This window comes from Trichosurus vulpecula, chromosome 4 (genome assembly GCF_011100635.1).
Source record: "Trichosurus vulpecula isolate mTriVul1 chromosome 4, mTriVul1.pri, whole genome shotgun sequence".
Classification (NCBI taxonomy): Eukaryota; Metazoa; Chordata; class Mammalia; order Diprotodontia; family Phalangeridae; genus Trichosurus; species Trichosurus vulpecula.
The window spans coordinates 171,341,945-171,364,657 of record NC_050576.1 but is presented as its reverse complement, the minus strand read 5'-3'; the positions used below and the strand labels follow the sequence as shown (position 1 = coordinate 171,364,657).

Sequence of the window (22,713 nt, the reverse complement as noted above, 5' to 3'; positions counted from 1 at the left end):
CACCTCCCAGAGTTGCTGTGAGGGTCAAATGAGAATATATTTGTAAAGTGTTTTGTAGGCCTTAAGCTGCCGTATGAATGCTAGTTATTATTACAGGAGAATGCAGAGCATCAGTAGCTCAGAGATAAACACGTAGCTCAGTGTCTCCAGGGGCAGCTTCTGCCTGTTTGTCTGACCCTCTGCAGTTACAAAGCCTTTTTACACTATTTTTTTTAATCTCCAGCTTTTGCCAGCTCTGTTACTACTTTTATAATCTTGTTCCCTTTACTGGACCTCAGTTTCTCCCTCTGTAAAAATGAGGGGGTAGGTTCATAGTAGCACTTTTTGTATTAGCAAAACTACAGCAACTGAGAGCATCATGGGTACCCGCCAGTTGCAGAATGGCTGAACAAATCATTGTATATGGCTGTTCGTGGTTGTTGTGGTGGTGGTGGTGCTGGTATCATTTCAGTTATGTCCAACTCTTTCTGACCCCACTTCAGATTTTCTTGGCAAAGAAACCAAAGTTGCCATTTCCTACTCCAGCTTATTTTAGGAGGCAAATAGGGTTAAGTGACTTGCCCAGGGTCTCACAGCTAGTAGGTGTCTGAGGCAGGATTTGAACTCACAAAGATGAGCCTTCTTGACTCCAGGGCCAGTGTTCTGTGCACTATGGCACCACCTAGCTGCCACTGTGTAAGTGTAATGGACTGTTACTGTGACATGAGAAACAAGGGATAGGAGGAATTCAGAGAAATGTGGCTAGACTTGTATGAACTGGTATGGAAGGAAGTGAGCGGACACAGAAGCACAATATACGCAGTGACTTCAGAATGTAAATGAAAACAAAAATAAAGGAAGTATGAATTCAGAGTCGATCAAATGACCAGTCTTGCTTCCAGAGGAGGGATGATGGAACAAACACACTTCTCTGCTCTTGGCAAAGATGTGGGGGACCGAGGGTGCAGAGTGCCACAGGCATGCACATCAGATCTACCTTCTATGTGAACTAGCTTGGTTTCACTTCTCCTCTATGACAAAAAAGGGTTCTGTCAGGGAGTGTATTGGGAAGTGACTTGTGTGAAAGGCGACGGTAAACCTTTTTTTGTTAGTTTTAAGTGAAGTGATTGGATTAGAGAGGTAGTATAATATAGTAAAAAAAAAAAAACATTACCTATGGAGTCCATGGGTCTGCTTTGGAGCCAGACTTACTACTTATGTGACTTTGGCCAAGTCATTTATCCTTTCTGGGCCTCAGTTTGATCATCTCTAAAATGGACTTCCGAGATCCCTAAATTAGAGTCCTAGAAGGCTCTAAATCATGGGATCCTAAGATAATGAAACTGATAACAAGGCAGAAGGTCTAGGGCTGGTTTCCCCACCCCTGGAGGGCATATGTACCCTCTTCATTATTAGAAGTATCACTCTACAGGGATCTTTCCTTCTTCTCAACTTCTGTGGCTCCAGGAACGTGCTTTGACACTTAGCTGTGATTCCTTACTGGTCCCCCTGCTACCAGTAAGGTCCTTGTCCTGGTTTTGGCTCTTCATGTTCCTCCCCCAGGGCCTGACACATGCTATTTAGTAGATATTTGTTGAATGAATGTGTTCTCTAGGCCCTCTCTCCCTCCTCCCCGGTGATTTCCTTGAGGGAAGAAATTCGGCCACTTTGACATGTCCATAATGCCCAGGAAACACTAGCACCTAGTAAACACTGCATATTTGTACCCTGACTGTGTAAAAGAGTTGGAGAAAATGCAGGAAATTAGAAGACAGGGCCAAGTGGAAAGGGGTGGAGAATATGAGGGAGTGAGCCCGATGAGGAGAAAAAGAAGGAAGGCTCCTAAGAAGGAAGGCAAAGTTGAGCAGTGGAAGGACCCCTGGAGCTTAGAGTCAGAGGAGCTGAGTTCCAATCCTGACTGACATTTACTACCTGTGTAACCTTAGGTGAATCTCTTTTCTTATCTGGGCCTTGGTTTCCTCAATTGTAAAACAGGATGATGACTGGGTAACTATTAAGACCCTTCCAGCTCTGAGTCTATGAGACAGGTAGGGGAAATGTTGAAGGCTGGTTACTCCTCTCATTCCCTAACCCCCTACACACCCACAAGGCCAGGACAAATAGTCACGATCCTCCTTATAGCCCACTGCCCCTTCTGGAGCCTTCTTTTGCCATCCTTACTCAGCTACCCTCTCTTCTGATGTTCACTCCAAATGGCTGAATCACCCCATCCTGTAGTGAGCTACCAGCTTCTCTAGGAATTCAGTAGCCTGGTTCACAATCTTCCTCTCCACCCTGTCTCCCCCAATCTCTGCCCTCGTACTAGAAACTTCAGTGTATGTGTTGATGTCCCTTCAAGAGCCCTGGACACCTAGTTCTTCCACCTCCTCAATGCCCACACACTTCCCTCTAGCTCAGTCACTCACATGGATGGCCATACCTTAGATCTCACAATCACCCATAACTGCCATTTTCATTTTGAATTCTGAAAATTTTTTTTCAGATAACCTCCTGTCCTTCCACCTCAACCTCGTTCCTTCCAAACTATTCATTATCCTTAGCACAACCTTCAATCCCTCATCCCTTCCCGTTCACACAGTCCTCCATCCCTACACTGGCTTCGCTTTCCTCCCTTAATGTGACCCTATAGTTAACCAATGCAATTATACGTTGTCCTCTGCCTTTAATTTGTTGCCTCCTTTTCCTAGTGCCATTCATTTCCTTTCATCCTCAATCCTGGATCATCTTCTTTTGTCACCTCCTTCCCCCCTTACACACACACACACACACGCGCGCGTCTTCAGATCTTTTCTACATCTTCAGAAACTGCTGAACAGTGCTAGAGGAAGTCACAAAACCACAGATTTAGAGTTGGAAAGGATCTTAGAGTCTAACTCTCTTATTTTAGATGAAACTAGGGTCAAGTTAAGTGACTTCCCCAAGGTCACATAGCTACTAAGTATCTGAGGCAGGATTCAAACTTGGGTCTTCATCTCATTGTGCTGATTAGTTAGAAATTCAGGTTATCCTATCTCAACTGGGCCCTTCCTACTGCACAACAATGATTTGATGCTTTCTTATTCTCCTCAGCACTACCCCAAACCTCTTCTTCTGCCTTCAAGCCTCCAAAACCATCCTCTTCTCTCTCAGTAGATGTCCAGTGGGTGTCCTTTACTGAGGAAATCTAGACCATCTATGGTGAGTTTTCCTCCTTTTCTTTATTCCACACTCACATCCCCCACACACTTCACCCCTCTTCTCTTCTATTGCTGTTTCTGAGAAAGAGACAGCACCTCCTTAAGCCTTTGATCTTTATGAGAAGAAACCATCCAAGGCCACCCTCTGGCACTGGCCAGGCAATCTGGAGGCTGGCCTCCCAGCAAAGATTTATGTTCATATACAATTGACTGTTCTGTATACGTATGTAATTTTAATTGTTTCTCCCTTTCTTTTGTTCTCATCCCTAAATACATCCTCTTCTTTCCAAGGCCACCTCCTCTGCTGTTGCTGTCAGTTCCATCTCTACCCAATGCCTCTAGTAACTTACCCATGGATCCTTTCCTTTCTCTCCCCTTTCATCTTCTACCTTTCTGTATCTACTGGCTGCCTTCTTGTTGCCCACAGACTTTTTCAGTCCTACCCCAGCCTTTAAAAAATCCTTTATTTGAATAAACAAAACAATTTATACAATAACAACAACATCATAGAGGCAAACAATTTTGAAAGACTTAAGAACTCTGATTAATGCAAAGGCCAGGAAACCAATGATGTAGCTCTGCTGCCAGAGAATTGAGGGACTCAGGGGGCAGATGGAGACATATTTTTGGACGGGATCAACACAATAATATGTTTTGCTTGACTATGCATATTTGTTACAAGCTTTTTGTTTTTCCTTTTTTAAAAATGGGGGTGGGTGGGAGAGAGAAATCAATTTTTGTTCGTTGAAAAAAATAATTTAAAAAAATCCTTCACTTGATCTTGCCAAATCTATATCAAGCTATCTTCCTATATCTTCCCTTCCTTTTCCTGCCAGACTCCTGGAAAGAACAGTCAGCATTCACTGCCTCCACTTCTTCAAACTCATTGCAATCCAACTTCTGGTCCCTGAGCCTCAACCCGACATTCTCTTGCCACTGCTCTCTCCAAGGTTGCCGTGTTCTTATGGCCTTTTCTCAGTCCTAATCTTTGGACACTTGACCACGCCCCACTCCTGAAACCTCCTTTGACTTTGCTCTCTCCTTATTCTCCTCCAATCTGCCTCCTTGTTCCTCATTTTTCTTTGCTGAGTAATTTTTCACCTCCCACACCCTTGGCATGGGTATCCCTTCAGGGCTGTGTCCTGGTTCCTCTTCTTTGCTTTCTCTACACTCCCTTGATGACCTCATCAGTTCTCTTGGGTTCAAGTATTAGATCTATGCCGATGACTCCCAAATCTGTAGACTTAGTGGTGTGCTTTCTCTCTCTCTTGAACCCCAGACTTGCATTGCCGGCTTTCTCCTAGATACCTGTACCTGAATGTCTCATGGGTATTTCAAACTCGACATTCAATTCGGTTCAACAAATTTATTAAGCATTTATTAGGTGCTGGGGATAAAAAAGACAAAAATGAAATCATTCCTGTCTTCATTTTGCATTCTGCTTAAGGGATATACCATTGGGTCATTGAATCATACATCTTAGAAGGGACCTTTGAGATCATCTAATCTCAAAGCACCACATTTTACAGATAGGGAAACTGAGGCTGAGAGGTTATATGATTTGCAAAAAGTCACACAGGTAGTATGTAGAAGAGGCAGGTTTTGAACCCAGGTCCTCTGACTCCAAATCCAGCACTCTTTCCATGGGGCCTATGTACCAAGATTAGTAAATATAAAGTAATTTTAGGAAAGAGAGAACATTAATAGATAGATGGGGTCAGAAAGGGCTTTATAAGTTACTTTGCCTTCTGCTTATCTGTGGATATACCATTTCGATGATAAGCTCCTTGAGAGCAGAGATTTTGTCTTCCCCAGCTCCTACTACACTACCTTGCACATAGGAGACAATGAATTTTTGCTGAACTGAATTGAGGCTGGAGACAGTCTCCTAAGCTCGGCTAGGAGTTACTGTTGCTTCCTTCTGTATCCCCTTGTATCTTCCCCAGGGGCGTGTAAAGGAGACAATAGCCGAATATAAGCTTCAACTTTTGTAAAACACTTTCCTAGCAGTCCTATAAGTGATACACGTATCACTATTCCTATTTGTTGCCAGGCCTATGAAATGATCGCAGCCAGGATTCATTTCAGAGCTCCTGGTTTGTGTTTTCCATGACGATCTTATGTTGTGTATGAGGCTGTTTGCTTCTTGGAAATTTGTAACCAAAGTTGCCATCCTTCCTCTGGGGAATGTCAATGAATTGATGTTGCTTGCCAGAAAATATATACACACGCCCATTTATACATAGCTATATTGAGCTGCACCCCCACCGCATTAGGATCTTTGTGTTTTAGAAGTCTGTTCATCTCTTCCCCAAGAAATCTGGAGTCACAGACCCCTCTAGGGGTACATGGATCAATTTCAGTGGGTCCATTAAGTTGGAATAGAAGAAAAATGTATATTTTCATTAAACTTTTAATGAAATTTAACATTTCCTTCAGTTAATTTAAAAAACATTCTAAGAAGGGGTCCATAGGCTTCACCAGCCTGCCAAGGGATCCATACACACAGAAAAAGATAAGAACCCTTACCCTAGAATATGAGTTAGCATTCATAGGTAGAATCCCAAGGCGGGTAGGGGGAGTTTTAAGCACTTTGATCTTTATTGGAGGAACAATCCAAGACCACCTTCCAGCACTGGTCAGGCAGTTTTTGAGGCTGGCCTCCCAGGGAAGATTTATGCCCATATAAATTGGCTAGTATCTATCATTTTAATTATTTCTCCCTTCCTTTTGTTCTCATCCCTAAAACTAGTTGAGAAGTCTGTTTCCCTAAGCATAACTTTGTAGCCTAGTGTCCACCTGGGCCCCAAATAGTCCTATATTACGCAGAGCAAGATAACCCTTTCCTCCTCATCCCTCTGGTTAGCAAACCTTAAGTAAATTGGGAAACATTCTAATTTCATATCTTCTACCCCTTGGCTAATTATTGTGCTCAAAGATCTCAAAGCATACATATAGAAACTGAGGTAGCAGAATACCTAGCTCCCCACCAATCACCATCGTGGAACCCTTCCCCCCAAAGGAGAGAACATTTTTAAAATATTTCAGAGATGGAACTTTTACTGTACAAAAAGAGAAAGGCAAGATGCTATCTTTGGAGCTTTCACACTGCCACCCAATCTGGATGCAAATTTGGGGGACCACAGCATCCCAATGCCATCTCCAGTCATCTATAGAGAACATCCCATAGTAAAGCTCCTTGGGACACACAAGTCTCTTGTACAGTTGTTGTTCAATTGTTTCAGTCATGTCTGACTCTTCATGACCCCATTTGGGGTTTTCTTGACAAATCCTGGAGTGGTTTGCCACTTCCCTCTCCAGCTCATTTTACACATGAGAAAATTGAGGCCAATAGGGTTAGGTGACTTGCCCAGGGTCACACAGCTGCTACGTACCTGAAGCCATATTTGAACTCAGGTCTTCATGACTCCAGATCTCAACACTCTATCCACTGAGCCACCTAGCTGCTCCCTTATGTATAGGCCTCTTCCTTTTTCTCTTCTCCATTGCATATTCAGAGTTAGCACATTAGCATTCCCAGAGAGGATTTCACCACCAAGGGATCCAAGAATCTTGGATATAACTTTGCCACCAAACAAAAGAATTCACACCCAAAGCTTTCAGATGCAGCAAGTGGTCCTAATTCCTCATTGTACAGATGAGACAACACAGATTCCAAAAAGTCACATGACTTGCCCAGACTCACCAATCGGTGCTGAGATTTAGATCCAATTCCAATTACACATCCAACACTCTTCCCACTACACTGCACTGACTTAAAAAAAAAAAAAAAAAGCATTGTACCAGGAGCCAAGAGACTTGTGCCCGTGTTCTAGCTTGGCCATTAGGCAGCTTTGTGGTCTTGAGTAAGTGGCTTCAGTTTCTTTCTGTGCAAATGAGGAGGTTAGACTAGAGGCTGTTCATTTGAAAAAGATCTGGGAGTTTTCACATACAGCAAAGTTCAATACAAGCAGCTAAAAAATAGAGACCAACTTTTGGCTACATTAGGAGGGCAATAGCCCACTACACTCCATCCAGGTCAGACCCCATTATGTGGAGTATACCGTTCAGATCTTGGTGCCATATTTTAGGAAGGACCAATGTCTCTCATTATATTATCTAGAGGAAATTATCCAGGAGAGTGTGGCCAAGTTGTTAAATAATGATGACAACAATATCTAACATTATATAGCACTTATTTTAAGGCTTGCAAAGCATTTTCCAAATATCTCATTTTGTCCTCACAATAAGCTTGGGTGGGTAAGGTATTATTATTATTCCTTATTTTACAGATGAGGAAACTGAGGCAGACAGGTTAAGTAACTTGTCTGAGGTCACATGACTAATAAATAACTGAGGTAAAATTTGAACTCAGGTCTTCCTGATTCCAATCCATCACTCTGTCACCTGGCTGTCTGGTGAAAGTACTTGAGGTCATACCAAATATGGTTTAAATTTAAGGAAGTGAGAATGTTTAGCCTGTCTGGAACAGAGATTTAAGGAAGCTATGATAGCTGTATACGAGCATTTGAAAAATTATCACATGAAAGAGGGATTAAAATTGTTCCACTTGGTCCCAGAGAGCAGAACAGAAGTGAGTTGGAAGTTTCAAAAAATAAATATTTAGGTTTACTGAAAGAAAAAACTTTCTAGCAATTAGAGCTCTCCCAAAGTAGAATGGGTTGCCTTAGTAGGCCATGAATTCCTCTTCATCGAGGGTCTTCAGAGAAAGCCATGTGACCGTCATTTGTTGGGTATGTGGCAATAGGGTGTCCTCGGTCAAGCATAGATTGGACCAGCTGGCCTCTGAGGTACCTTCTGATTTATATTCTGTGACTAAATGATCTCTAATATCTCATCTAGTCCCAAAATTCTAAGTCTAGACGTGTAAGAGAATCCCAAGTTTTGGCCCTACCTGTGTGACCTTGGGCAAAATACTCTCCGGACCTGAATTTCATTACTTGTAAAATGAGAGGCTTGAACTAGATGACCTCTAAGGTCCCTTCTAGCTCCAAATCTATGTGCCTTTGATCCCTGGGGGGTGGGGGTGGGGGATGGGGAAGAGATTAGAATCTAGATGCCTTTGGCTTCCCATAGGGGAAATGGGTGATTTGGCCTTTGGAGTGCCCAGGCGTTGTTGCTTCTGCCAGTGGCCACCAGGTGGCAGTGGATCCCCCCAGCTGCTCTTGACTCCTACTTTCTTCTGCAGCTGGCCTGTCCCTGGGACTCTTTATGACTAGAGCAGCTAATGCCAAGGTTATCGCCCTGGGAGTGAATAGGCTTTTCACAAGAGAAAGCATTTCCAGGAATTTGACTTCTGAGACATTCCAAGAACGGCTGTTGTTCTGAAAGAGGCATTTCTAGACTCTTGGTTCCCCTTCCCAGCCTCACTGACTCTGTCCACTACTTTCCTCCCCTCTCACCGTCCACCTAAGGCCATCTTGACTGCCAGCTAGACTTCAGGTCCTCGGTACTACTTGTGACTATCGGAAATGAAAACTGAGATGTCCCTTTCTCCCATTCCATGCTCTAGCCACCCCACCCCCACACACACACACGCCCACTATGTCCACAGTCTTCCCACATACTCCATGCTTGTGGGGAGCACAGGAGACAGACAGTAGGAACAGGTTCAGTTTTACCTGCAGAACCAACCCTAGGCAAAAGTGTGACTGGTGGGAGTTCACTTAAGTCTTTAGCACCTTCCTTTGGTCTTTTTTTGCCCCTGGACAGCACTTCACCCAGAACCCCCCAAACTCACTTTTCTATTCCCCTCCCTTCCTATCAAAATTAACCCATTTCCAGATAAGTTAAAAAAAACTAACCCAGCATTTCCCAGATGAATTTAGCCATAATATAATTATGGGCTTGAAATATTAGGGAACCCATTAATGCTGGGCTGTGGGGGGCAGGCAGAGGGGGTGGACCGCAAGTAGAATGACGGAGAGAAGAGGAAGTGGGGAAAATATTAAAGCAAAATTAAAGGAAATTAAAGCTATTTTATACCAAAAATTACTGCACATGAGTAATGTTGATGTATGTTTTATACTTTAGAAGGGGGAAAAATCTACCCAAAAACCTTTCATGTCTCCCCATTGCCATTAGGCTAAAATGAAAAATCCTCAGTCTGGCATTTAAAGTTCTTCACAATCTGACTCTGACCTGCTTTTCCGGTCTTATTTCATATTACTCCCCACTCTCGGTCACAGTCAAAATGGTCTGTTAGCTGGTGCTGATATACATCTTACACCTTACATCTGCTGCCTTTGGGCTTGTCTGGAGCCTAGAATACACTCACTCCTCACCTCCTCTACCCAGACTCCAATCACTCACTTCCTTCAAGACATAACTCAGGTGCTGCCTTCTAACATGAGGCCTTTCCTGGTCCCAGCTCCCCTCCCTAATCCAAATTATTCTTACAGCTATCCCTCTTTAACTTACTTCACATATGCTCTGCATTTACTTGTATGTGCACTTTATTCACACCTCCCCTTCCCCCAAGAAGGTAAGCTCTTTGAAGATAGGCACACTGCTTTTATCTTTCCATCTCTCCCATCTTATACATGGGGGCTGCTTAATAACAATGAACTGAAATATTCTCTTGGAACCTCTATTCCTGGTGCACATAGAATTGGAATTCCACAGAGCAGTTTGGGAAACAGGAACTAATCTACTCTGATGGTAGATATTAGCCCAGTTAATATGTTACTTTCCCAGTTAACATTTGCATTTTAATGGCCCCCTTAGAACCTGTTTCTTGATCCAAACAATTCTAATGGTGGCAAAGTCATACTAACGCAGCCACTAGGGAGATGCTTTTGAGGAGGTGTCCTCCATTTCACAGCATGACCTTGTGGGCACCTACCTATTTCATCTCTGCATGACACCTAGGTTCGGTGCTGCTCCATACCAGCTGCCTTCTCCCACTTTGGCTCCCCCCACCCCAGTCTAAAGCACTCTTCTTCCTCTCCAAACCAATCCCTGTCCTTTTCCTCAGTCCCTCTCCTACTTGGTCGTCTGTCTTGGTTAGCAAGAGAGACCTTCCCCTAGGGAAGATGAAGCTGCTGTAGTCATCCCTAGTGGGAACAACTGGACCAATTACCCCATGCCCAGAAGTAGAAAAGGCCAAGGATTTCAGGAGTCAAAAAATCCCTGGAATAGAGGAAATCTTAGAAATCACCTCATCCCAGAACCTGATTCCAAAGCCTATTCTCCTCTTGGATTTCACTTCCATGCTTCCATTTCACTTCAGATTCTGTCTTGCCCTAATTCATCCTTGGGATGTGCCTGCCCCCTCCTCCTATTAATGAATTTTTGCAAGGTAGGGCCCTCTATTTTGGGGAGAGACCCCAGCCAGCCAGCCATCCCCTTCCCAGCCCTGCTTCTGACTCTCTAGACTTCCACACCATGCCCCCACCCCAATACCTTTCATCCCACACTTCTTCTTAGCTTCCTTTTATGTGTTGCCTTCCCCTTGTAGAATATAAGCTCCTTGAGGACAGGGACTGTGTTTCTTTTTGCTTCTATTGGTGTCGCCAGAACTTAGTACACTGCCTGGCACACAGTAAGCCACTAATACATGCTTGTTGTCTTTCTTTGCCTTAGTCCCAAACACCTGTGTTTACCCTTTGAATGGGCCCAGGTACTAGATAATCCAGCACTTGTATGGAGTCAGTGACTTTGTTCCAAAAGAAGCCAGGCTAAAAAAAAAAATTCCTATTTGACCTGGGAATAAAATTATATAATGCTTTTGTAAGAGATCAGCCTTCCCAGTTGTGTTTTGCTTAAGCTAATAGCAAAAGTAGTTTACCTTCCCTAAGCAAACACAGGCTGGGTGACAGGAAGAGCACGGCCTGGGGAAAGGTGCTTGGTGATGGGAGAAGCCAAGCAGATAATTAAGAGCCCACCGACCTGGAAACAGGTATCACTGTCCTTGTGAAAGGAGTCTCTTAACCCCTTGGAAATGCACCTTTCTGGATAAAAAGCTGGGGCAAGAAAAAGGAAAAGAAACAGGAAAGGAGGAAAAAAGGAAGTGGTTGTTCTCAGCCTCGGGTCCCTTGAGGTCAGTCTTGTCCCCAGTCTTTCTCCTGCTGTCTTGTTGGGCCCACTCAACCCAGACCACAACTGAAAGTTAAGAGTACACCATGACTTTATTATATGAATTCCTATTAAACATCTTTAAGAAAAAACAACAACAACACACATGGAAACAAAACCTAACACAGCCACCAACACTCACAAAGCTCAAGGCTGGATTTCCACCTTGTGAATTCCCCAAGTGTGTGGGGTTTTACGTTTGTTTGTTGAAAAGGATTTTCATGTATTCCTCACTGCACAGACTTGGCTAGAAGTGAACAACTTTTCATTTGCAGGAGAAATGAGTCTCTGAATGTAGCTTGCTTTGGCTACTTCCAGTCCAGCATCCTTCTCTCCCCTCTCTCGTGAGGGTCAAGAGAGAACAGGGCAGGGTGGGTGTTTTGTTTTCCATTTAGTTTTGGATAGCAAGATTGCCGAGGCAGGTCCTTTCCCTGGCCTATGGGGAGTAATAGATTCCAGGAACCCCAGGGAGGGGATCCTCAGATTTCTCTTGAGCCTTTAGCCTGTCCCAAATTGTTATAGTGGAAGGGGAAAGAGCTGTCCCTCTGGTTGGCTGGAAATGAGAGCATTGACCTCTAGATGGAAGGGTCAGGCAGCTTTGGAGCCTTACTCTCTTCTCCTTCTCCATGTAGAGCTAGAAGGAAGGCACAAGGGGCTGGGGAAGCTTTGGGGGAAACCTCAAAACCAAACAGATCCTTTTGCTGGGTAAGGGACCTGGGTGAAGAGGAGAGTTTGGCAGCTATGAAGGAAAGGGAGGAGAAGAGCAAAAGAGAGGGAGGAGAGAAAGAGGAGGAAAAAAAAAAAGGTGGCCTTCCCCTCCTCAGCTGTGAATTATTCATTCCTGTGCCAAGATGCCTTCTGTTACCTGTGGCCCCACTCCAGCTTCACCCCTAGCAACCTCTGCACACACTTCCAAACTTGGTTACATTTCAGAAGCGGTTCCTCTCCCCCTGGTAGCTGCAGGCACATTCCAGGGCCTGGGCCTGCCAGCCGGCAGACCTGAGCACATTCCAGGCCCAACCGCTGGCCAGAGGGGCCTCCCACTGTGGAATCCTTCCTTCTTTGGGCCCCCCAGGGTTTGGGGAAGAAAGTGCTACACTGCAACTTGGGGGATGGAGCTGGAGAAATCATGAGTCTGGAAACCCTGCCCCCCCATAGCCACATAGTCTCTCAGTCTCTCTCCTCTCCTCTCTCTCTCTCTCTCTCTCTCTCTCTCTCTCTCTCTCTCTCTCTCTCTCTCATCTCCCTCTCTGCCTCATCATTTTATCTTGGCTTGGGGCTAACAGAGGTCCCCCCAAATCATCTATAGGTTTCCTCCTACTACCCCACCATTAACAAGATCAAGCTCCATAGTGAGCAGTAGAGATTTAATGCTTTAATGAAGCTGGAAGCCCTTCCCCTCAAAGCTCTCTCCTTTCCAAGCTTCTTGATTCCTCAGATCAGCTTCTCCCTATCCTGGTGCCAACCCACTAATGTGAAGAGGCAAAGAGAGTGAACTCCCTGGGACAGTGAATAGGTGAGCAAGTGGCTGGGTAGGCAGGCCCCCTAGAGAGCTTCCTCTTGAGAACAGGTTTCTTCCCCACCCCAAACAGGACTCAGCCTGCACTTCTGCTCCGAGGCCAGCTTTCAGGGCTAAGCAGGTGATACCCAGGGCAACTCCACCCCTTGCCCCTGCACACTGCATAAAAAACAGCTGTTCCCCCACTGTTCTTTCTAGCTCTGAAGGTCTCACAGTTTAACATTTTCTACTTATAGGCATGGAACTCCTCCCTCAGAACTTACCACCAGTGCTCCCCTGAGGATAAGGGAAACCCAGCCCCTCCACTGCCAACTAGACTCTAGGATTCTATCCTAGAGCCCCTCTCCCTTCCCTTGGCTTTTCCCACACCAGCCTGGCCTGGCAGGGGATCCCAAGCTTAGGAGTCTAGCCCAGAAGTCAATCCAAAGCAGAGCATTGTCACCATGCCCAAGAGCTCTCTGCCTCCACTGATTCCACATTGGACCACTTGCCCCCATTCTATTTCCCAACAGGAGTAAGGGAAGCAAGTGCTCCAGCCTGCCCTTGTCCTAACTCCAGACTATTATAGAGGGTGCCCCACCACCACCACCACCACCACTACCCTCTCATGTGATAGCAGATAGCTCTCCCCATAACACTATTTCTCTTTTTGTGGCAGTGTGGGGAGAATACTGAACATGGAATTCTGAACTTAGTGTCATAGAATCTGAGTTCAAATCCCATTTCTGTGAAAAGAAAGAAAAAACTTGTGCAACCTTGGATGAATCAGTGAACCTCTCTGGGCCCCAATGGATTAGACTGTTTGACTCTAAAGTCCTAAAGAGTTCTAGAGCTACCCCTCTATGCCCCTTCCTCTGGGAGGTAGCAACCTTAGAGAAGACCCTCAGGAAACTACTCCCAGGTAGGCTTTCTTGTACCATTCCCACTAAGTGGCTCTAGGTTCCTTGTGTCAGGTCAGTCCCTTCTGCCACCCCAATCCAAGTGTGGTTTTCCCATCTGACACTGTTTCTTCTTCCTTGTGGCTGAAGGACCTCTGGGGAGGGGATGAGGATAGAAGATGGGTCTCATCCTGAAAAACAGTAGCTGGAGCCCAGGAAAGGAAGAGATCCAGGTGCCGGGAGTGGAGCAGGGAAGATTGAATCATGTATCAGACTCTTCCGTGGAGTTGAGACTAGTCTGAGAGAGAGATGGGGAGTTGAGGGGGGAAGAAGAGGCTCCATTTTGTCTTTGCCCATACATTAACCTGGGCCTGTGCTTTATGTATCCAGCCCTCCCACTGATTGGACCTGCTCCTTTAGGAGAGGAATGGTGGGAGAGAGGAAAAGAAAGCCAAGAGGCTACAAAGAGACATTAAAAAAAAAACAGGGAGGGGAAAGTTCCCCTCCACTCATTGCCCCTAAAACAACACAGCTACAAGAGAAAACTGTGATTGGCTGCTGCCCTTGGTGGGGCCCCAGGTGCTTCTTCCAATCACAATGTGGCAATACCAAAGTTCTGAAACCCTGCACAAGAGGGGAAGGACAAGAGGCAGCTGGAAGCAAGGCTTCGGAGGAGCAGAGTGCCCTGGCCGGAGAAACTTGGTGTCTTGATGCTCAAGCACCCTCTGTCTTACTGCAGCAGGTCTGGGCAGCTAAGGACAGGCCTTCACTATTTGGCTGCCCCATTAGCATATTTCATCTCCGGTGAACTCCAGCACCTGGGGAAAAAAATAAAAAGGGTTTTGTTGGAGTAGGCGAAAGAGAGGGATTTCCAAATGGCCTCTGCTACTAAGTCAGTTTCCCTGAGCACTAGACCTGAAGGAGACCCAATGACAGCATGGACAGAACTCAACAAGGAAAGGATTTTGACCACCCTTCCTTGGAGGCTGTCAGAGCTCTTGGTGGTCTCCCAGATCCCAGGGTTCTTCCATCTATTGAGTTTCACATGGAAATAGTGGTATTTGATCTGGGCTTCTGTTTTGACAGGTAAAGATGAAAGTGATGGGGAAGGATTTTTAGGTAGAGGGAACAGCATGAGTATAGGCACAAAAGTAGGAGATTAGATATTCCAAGTTGGCTGGAGTCTAAGTATGTGGAGGCAAGAGTAAGAGATTGGACTTCATTCAGGAGACAATAGGGAGCTATTGAAAGTTTTTGAGTGGAGGAATAACATAGACAGTAGATAAAGTGCTGAACTTGGAGTCAGGATGACTCATCTTCATGAGTTCAAATCTGGCCTCAGACACTTACTAGCTGTGTGACCTTGAGCCAGTCACTTAACCCTGTTTGCCTCAGTTTCCTCATCTGTAAAATGAGCTGGAGAAGGAAATGGAAAACTACTCCAGTATCTTTGCCAAGAAAAGCTCAAAATTGGATCATGAAGAGTTGGATGTGACTGAAAACCATAAGCAGAGCTTCCTTAGGAGGATCCTTCTAGGAGCCATGAGTAGAATAGACTGAAAGGGAAAATAGTTTGGGAAAATGGTTATGAGGTCATTGTGATAGTTTGAGCAAAATTAAGGGTTCAACTGGAAAACAATTTGGAATTATGGGGGGAGTGATTTAAAAATCTATATCTATTGACCCAGAGATTCCATTGCTGGACATCTGCCCCAAGGAGGTCAAAGATGGCGGGGAAAGGTCCCATTATTTACCAAAATATTTGTACCAGCTTTTGTGGCAGCAAAATACTAGAAACGAAGTGGGTGTGCATCATTTCTGGAATAGCTGGAGGAACAGTGGCTAATGAATGGAATGAAATATTAGGAATATAATTGTCCAATTACATCAGACAATAACAAGGAAATGGATATATGGAATTCAGAGGAACATGAGAAAACTTGTATAAACTAACACAAGGTGAAGTAAGCAAAACCAGGAAGACAATCAGCACAAGGACTACAATGATATAAATGGGAAAGAAAACAAAACCTTAAAAGAGAGCCAAATGCTCAGTAATTGTGATGACTGATCTTAGCCCCCAGAAACACCCTCCTTCCTTCCCTGGGAGAGACAGGAGACTATGAATGCAGAATACTGCTGATGCAGTCACATGTGTCTCTTAGGTTTTCTTTGTTACAAGGATACATTCACCAGGTGGAAGAGGGGAATAGCTAGAAATGACTTTGATATAAAAACAAAAGGCAGCAATAAAGCATAAAAATATTTTAAAATAAAATTAATTTTAAAGGCTCCGATGAGGATGGAAATGCACATGTAGAGGTGAAAAATACCGCAGGATTTGTGGATACGGGGAGAAAGAGGGAAAAAACAAGGGTGACTTTGAGGTTTCAAGCATGAGTGACTGGTAGAATGGTGGTTCCACTAAGAGATATGGATGGGGCCATTAGGAGGGGGAAATGGTTTGGAGAAGGCAATGGTTAAGTTCATTTTTAAACACGACGAGTTTCAGTAGAGATGTCTACCAGCTACAAGAGGTGTCTAATGGGCTGCTGGAAATGAGACATTTGGGAGGGAGAAAAGAAAGACTAGAAATATCAATTTGAGGAGTAATGGCGTAAAAATGATAATTGAGATCATGGGAGTAGATGAAATTGCAATGGGAGAAAGCATGGAAAGAGAAGAGAAGGGGATGGCACCTTTGTCAACACTCACATTTTAGGGGAAGAAGAAGAGCTACTAGAAGAGAAAAAGAAAGAATGAATTAAGAGGCAGAAGAAACAGGTGCATATAGTGAAGCCAAGAAAAGAATTTCAAGGCCGAAGAGGTCATCGATAGTGTAAAAATGGTGTAGCAAAGTCATGGAGGATAAGGACTCTGAAAACCAATTGGATTTAAATATTAAATGCTTACAAGTGACTTGGATCAAAGTGAAAACTGGAAGAAGTCAGATCAAATAGAACAAAGGAGTAAATAAACAGAATAAGTTCGTAAAGAAGAGTGAATGTTAAGGACTATTGAGAATTTTAGCACTGAAATTAAAAGATAAAATATTAACAGTTAAAAGGAGTAGCAAGGATGAAGAGAGGCTTTTTTAGGACTGGTGAGATCTGAGCACTATTTGTGGGTCAGAAGGAAGGAAACAGTTGAGTGGGAGAAAGTGAAAATCCAAGAGAAAGATAAACAGATAGATGGAGAGAGGAGGGGGGAGGGAGAGAGGGGAAAAGAAGAGAGAGGAAAAGAGGGAGGAGACAGAGAGATGGAAAGGCAGAGAGAGATGGAGGGGGGTAAGGAGGGAGGGGGAAAGGAAGAGAGGGAGGGAGGAGGAGAGAGGGAGAGAAGCTGGAGGAGATAGCCAAAGATGGGATCAGAGTACAATGGGCAGAGTTAATCTTGGCAAAGACAAGGGATTCTTCTTCCTGTGAGAATAGAGGAAAGGAGGAGAGGATGGGTGAGGATAAGAGATACTGTGAAATATGGAAAAGGGCTGAGAGGAAGCTCACACTAGTTGACTTCCACCTCAGACAAGTAGGAGGTCATATTATCTGCTGGGGTAAGGAGGCTGAAGAGCAGGGAGTATGCTAGGGAGTCAAGAAGAGACATCTAAAAGACTGTTGAGCCACAGTGAGCATCCAAGTGAGGGAGCAGTGCTCACACAGATGGGTTGTAGGGATCTCTGGTCTTTGCCCAGTACTCTACATGTTTATCACTTCTTCACCTATCCTTGAGGGCAGGGATAGCACACCTTTCATGATGTCCATGTAGAATGCTACCATATGTGCCCCAGTACTACACAGTCTATTTATTCTATCCATCTGCTGAAGGTGACAACAATCCATAAACAAGACCAGTCTTGGGGCTGTCTTCAAGTATTTGAAGGCTGTCATATTAAGAACAGAACAGTGTCTCAGATTAGATTAGACTGTTTGGGTCCAGGAGCAATAAGAGGAAACTACAAAGCGGCCACGTATAGACTTGATGTCAGGATAAACTTCCTACCAATGAGAGCTGTTCCAAAGGGGAAAGGGCTGCTTGAGAGGGAGTGGGCTCCTCCAAAATGAAGGTCTTTAAGCAAAGGCTTGATGACCTGTGGCTCAGTGTGATGTAGGAGAGATTTTTGTTCAATTATGGGTTGGATGAGATGGGCAGTTGAGATCCCTTCTAATTGACATTCTGTGACTTGGTGAGTTTCAACTTCCCCTGGGCTTGGTCTTCTATTGCTGCTGTCTGTCCCTAGTGCTTAAATGCTAGCTGAAGGGAAGAAACAATGCATCCTTTTTCACACCCAAAAGGCCAGCTACATTTGGGGGGTGGGGGAAGGAAGAGCCACACTAAGAGAAAGAGAAAGAATGGCTTGGGACATCAAAGACTTCATGAAGTCTTCAGGTAGTGCCTCTGTCTCCACTGTGCCCTTTGCCTGGAATCTCTGCCTACCCATCCTTCAGGGGCTGGCTCAGATGCCTCTTCCTCCATCAAGGCTTCTTTGGTTCTTCTTGGAAATGATCTCTCATTCTTTGGGATTTACATGGCATTTTGTGTCTGTGCAGATGCCCTATGACATTATATTTGGTGCTGTGGTTGTTTGTGTAAGTATCTGGTCTGCACTGTGAGAATTATGGTAGTAGGTCCCATGTCTTTTTTGTCTATTTTTTCCATTTAATAGTATTTTATTTTTTCCAATTGCATGTAAAGATAGTTTTCAGCATTCGCTTTTATAAGATTTTGAGTTCCAAATTTATTTCTCCCTCCCTCCTCTCCCCCCTTCCCAAGACGGATGCAATCTGATATAAGCTACACATGTACAATTATATTAAACATATTTCCACATTAGTCATGTTGTAAAAGAAAAATCAGAAAAAAAGGGAAAAACCATGAGAAAGGGGGGAGAGAGAGAGAGAGAGAGAGAGAGAGAGAGAGAGAGAGAGAGAGAGAATAGTGTGCTTCAGTCTGCATTCAGATTTCCATAGTTCTTTCTCTGGACGTGGATGGCATTTTCCATCATGAATCTTTTGGAGTTGTCTTAGATCCTTTCATTGCTGAGAAGAGCTAAGGCTATCAAAGTTGGTCATCACAGAATGTTGCTGTTACTGTGTACAATGTTCTCCTGGTTCTGCTCACTTCACTCAGCGGTCCTGTGTCTCTTTCATCTTTTTATCTCTCAAAGCAACTAGCCTTGTGCAGAATGAGTGCTAAATAAATATTTGGTTTGAGAATGAATAATTAGTGAATTGTGGACCAAAAATGGTCCCAAAGCAGAGTCTAGGACCCAAATGAGGGAAGAGAAGGACCATAGGCTCATAGGGTTAGAGCTAGAAGAGACCTCGGAGGCCATCTAGGCTAAGCCCCTATTTTGCATATGAGGAAACTAAGTCTCAGAAAGGTTAAAGGACTTGCCCAAAGTCGCCAAGATAGTAGGAAACAGAGCTGGGATCTGAACCCATCATTTGCTCAGGTATAGACCCATCATGTCAGCTAGAGTTTGCCTCCAAATTCAGCACTCTCAGATGTGCATGCTGCTTAAGGCAGATGACATGGGATGACTCAGAAGGATGCCCTGGAGAGGGTGTGCTAGACCCTTCAGTCTCAAACTCCATCAGCATCATCCTCACTCACCTCTTACTGTCCTTCTCTGGGTGCTTCCTCCTCCTTGAGTGTCTCCTGCTTCTTTGCCCGGAAGTCTTCATCTGAAAGGCAAGAAAGGTGCTCATGTAGGTCTCATCCTCCCCTATCATTTGTAGCCCAGATACAGACCCAGCACAATAAGAAGTCTTCCCAGACTAGGAAACAGAAGTGCCTCCAATTTCCCCCAGCTCCACCCCATCTGCTTTTCACATGTATTGACCTTACTACTTAACCTCACACCATGACATCATCTGTATCTTGTGACCTTGTAGTGACCTAGGGTCTAGTCATAGCTCTACCACTAACTAGACATGTGACCTGAAGGCGGTGATTTCGACTTTTCTGGGCCTCAGTTTCCTCAACTAAAAACTGAAGAAATTATAGATCTTAATGTCCCTTCCAGCACTCAAATCCTTCCACATCACATAAGATTCTCCTATTATCCACAGATGGCCACTATCCATACCACTACCCCTTTCTATGAAAGCAAATAATCAAGAGTTGACCAAACTAAAATGCAACAAGCTGCCTCCAGAGGTGGCAGGGTCACTATCCTTGGAGGTCTTCAAGCAGTATCTGGACAACCACTTGTTGGGTATGTTATAGTAGGGGTTCTATTCATGTATGGTTTGAACTAGATACCCACTAGATTTTCTCCCAACTCTTTAAATTCTGTGATTCCATGAATGACAAGGACCATCTCTTCTATATCCTTAATTTGAGCCCTGGCCTCTATTCCCTCCCCCAAAACAAAAAACGATCCCTCCATTCTCTCTTATAGTACCCAGAGGTGTTCACTGACTAAGCTTCTCAATCACCTCAAGATAGGCATCAAACAAGGTGTCTCTCTCTTTGTAGCCTAAGCATGAGGTTGGGATTAGATTGTGTGCTTGGAGAAAGCAGCACCTTTTAGCCCACCCAAGCCTCAGAAGTTTAGGATGACTCAAGCTGAGAGAACCACCATGTTTGTTTCAGAACCAAGGGCACAAGCAAATGTTTTCATGTTGACTCAGTCTGCAGGTTACTGGAGTGAGATGAGGGAGTCTATAGCCCACCTATCCTACCCACTGATCATGGACATAATATGGCACTGTGGGAAGAACATGGACTCAAGTCAAAGGATCTGGGTTCAAATCCTGCCTGTGATGTTTACTACTTGGGTAAACTTGGGCAAGATACTTAACTCCCCTGGGCCTCAGTTTCCTCAACTGTAAAATGAAGGAGACAGACTAGATGGTCTCTGAGGTGCCTATGACCCTTTGATCTTAGCTCCGAGTTGACTAGTTCTTTTGTCATTGTGTGCTTCAAGGGAAGAAGTGTGAAGTCAAGAGGAGGCTTTATTAGTGGCTGGAGCTTTGGAGAGCAGATTAGTTTATCCAGTGCTTCTGGGTTCCAACTGGCAAACTTTACTGATTACTCCCTTCAAGCTTCTTCTCCAGGCTCTGTGCATCCCCAACCTTGCAGTGTGCATAGAACCCTCCCAGGATCCTGGCTGAGAATCACCAGTTTCAAGGAGTTGACCTCATTAGACAAGAACCCAAATGTCAGCCCTCTACTCCTGGAAATTTTGCCCCTCCTCCCTTCTCAGTCCCAGCAGGTTAAGTCCTCACCACAGGCATGGCCTTCCACATCATCCAGGAGATTAGCTGTAGATGCTGCTGTCCCCAGCCTGCCCTTGCATTCAGGAAAACCATTCAGTGGCCTGGCCCATGCCGCTATCTACATCCCACTCCACTCCCTCCAGCCACTCACTTACTAGTTGCCTATCCACGTCCTTTCCAGCCACCAGGCTCCCAGTCTAGATCCCAGAGTGTCCTCCACTGAAGTTATCCTACCCTCTTTCCCCTTTGATTCCTCCCCCTTGAAGAAGAGATTGGCTACAGAGCATGATGGCTGGTATGAGGTAACTTGATGTCCCCTCTCCCCGAAATATTACAATCTATGGCTCCCATTTCTCATAACACTCTCCAGGACCTTCATTCCTTATTCAGCATGCTCATCTGTCCCCAGGAGAGCCTTTGATTCCAGAGCTCCTACTCTGGACTGTACCCAGGCAAGGACTTGATAGGAATAAAAGAAAACCCTCCTATTAGTACATATGAAACAAAAGATGGGGCTTGCGCTCGATGTATTTGAAGGAAGCGAAGAAGTTTATGAATCACCTCAGTTGGTGAAACAAGAAAATGAGGTCGTTTGTACAGACTGTGGGATGGCTTCAAGTCTTCCTTAAAAGATGTGGGATGGCCCCTTGGCTCATCTCCATTCCTGCATCCTGTCTTCATCTCACCTCCCCACCATTCAAACACTGGGGCTAGGCACCAGGAAAGGAGGGAATTACTGGTAATGAGGGACAAGCAAATACTGAACTGAACTGACTAAGAAATGGGGCCAGGTACCCCAGAATGACTTGGGGAACTAGCCAGCCACATAAAATCCAGTTGGGTGCCTCACCTGATTTAAGAACCTACATTCACATCCTCTATTTTGAGCGTACACGTGCATGTGTACCCATTGGCATGCGTGAGTGCTCGAGTGTGTATGTATACACACACACACACACACACACACACACACACACACACACACACCCTTCCTGGCCAGGAAGGAGCTGGGAAGGATACGACTGGTGCTTCAACAACTGTTTTCTTTTTGTCTTCCTCATCTTGGTCTTCTCAGAGAAGGCCCTGGCAAGTTCAAACAACTTCCTCCGGGTGGCTGTAAGCAAAACAGGAGGGACAGGGAAGTGTAAACGACTTTTGCTGGCACTGAGGGGCCCAGAACTTAACCCTCTCTGAACTAGAGGGGCAGAGGAAAGAAGTCTAGCCCAAATTTTCTTCATTTCCCTTTCTTTGGAGTTTAACTGCCGAAGGGACATGGAAAAAGGATACAGGACGAGGGATGAGAGGAGGGTGTAGGGCTGGGGGAGAGGAAAGGGGGAACAGGTCTAAGAAAGGAGGAGGGCACAGGGCTGGGGAAGAAGAAGAGGGTATAGAGCTGGGGGAAAGGAGGAGGGCACAGAGCTGGGGGAGAGGAGAGGAGGAGGACACAGAGCTGGGGGAGAAGAAGAGGGCACAGGGTGGGGGGAGAGGAGGAGGGCACAGGGCTAAGAGGAAAACATGGGGTTAGGAGACAAGAGGTGGGCACAGGGAGGGGGGTGAGAAAAGGAAGAACAAGTCTAGAGAGAGACAGAAAAAGGCACCAGGCTAAGAGAGGAGGAGGGCGCAGGGCTGGGACTGAGGGGAAGGGAAAAGGCTGGGGGAGGGAGAGGGCACTGGGCAGTGCCAGGAGCTGTGGGGAGAGACTGCCAGAAGGTGAAAGGGTCAAAGAGGATACAGGGACAGCGGCTGCTTAAGGAAGAAGGGGTGCCATCTGAAACTTGGCCAGCAGGGGCAGCATAGGACGCCCCAAAGGCCATGGCAAA

General features: G+C 45.1%; 1 protein-coding gene across 1 annotated transcript in view; it reads right to left on the bottom strand.

Moving 5' to 3' along the window:
* Positions 1 to 11,307: 11,307 nt before the first annotated feature.
* CUEDC1 (CUE domain containing 1) overlaps positions 11,308 to 22,713 on the bottom strand; it is a 119,439-nt gene continuing 108,033 nt past the window's right edge. Inside the window, exons 9-12 of the mRNA XM_036757407.1 lie at positions 21,914 to 22,007; positions 20,903 to 20,961; positions 19,284 to 19,354; positions 11,308 to 14,488 (exon numbers count right to left, since the gene is read on the bottom strand). Coding sequence (XP_036613302.1) covers positions 19,287 to 19,354; positions 20,903 to 20,961; positions 21,914 to 22,007 — 221 coding nt within the window. The 3' untranslated portion in view covers positions 11,308 to 14,488; positions 19,284 to 19,286. The remainder of the gene's footprint in view (positions 14,489 to 19,283; positions 19,355 to 20,902; positions 20,962 to 21,913; positions 22,008 to 22,713) is intronic.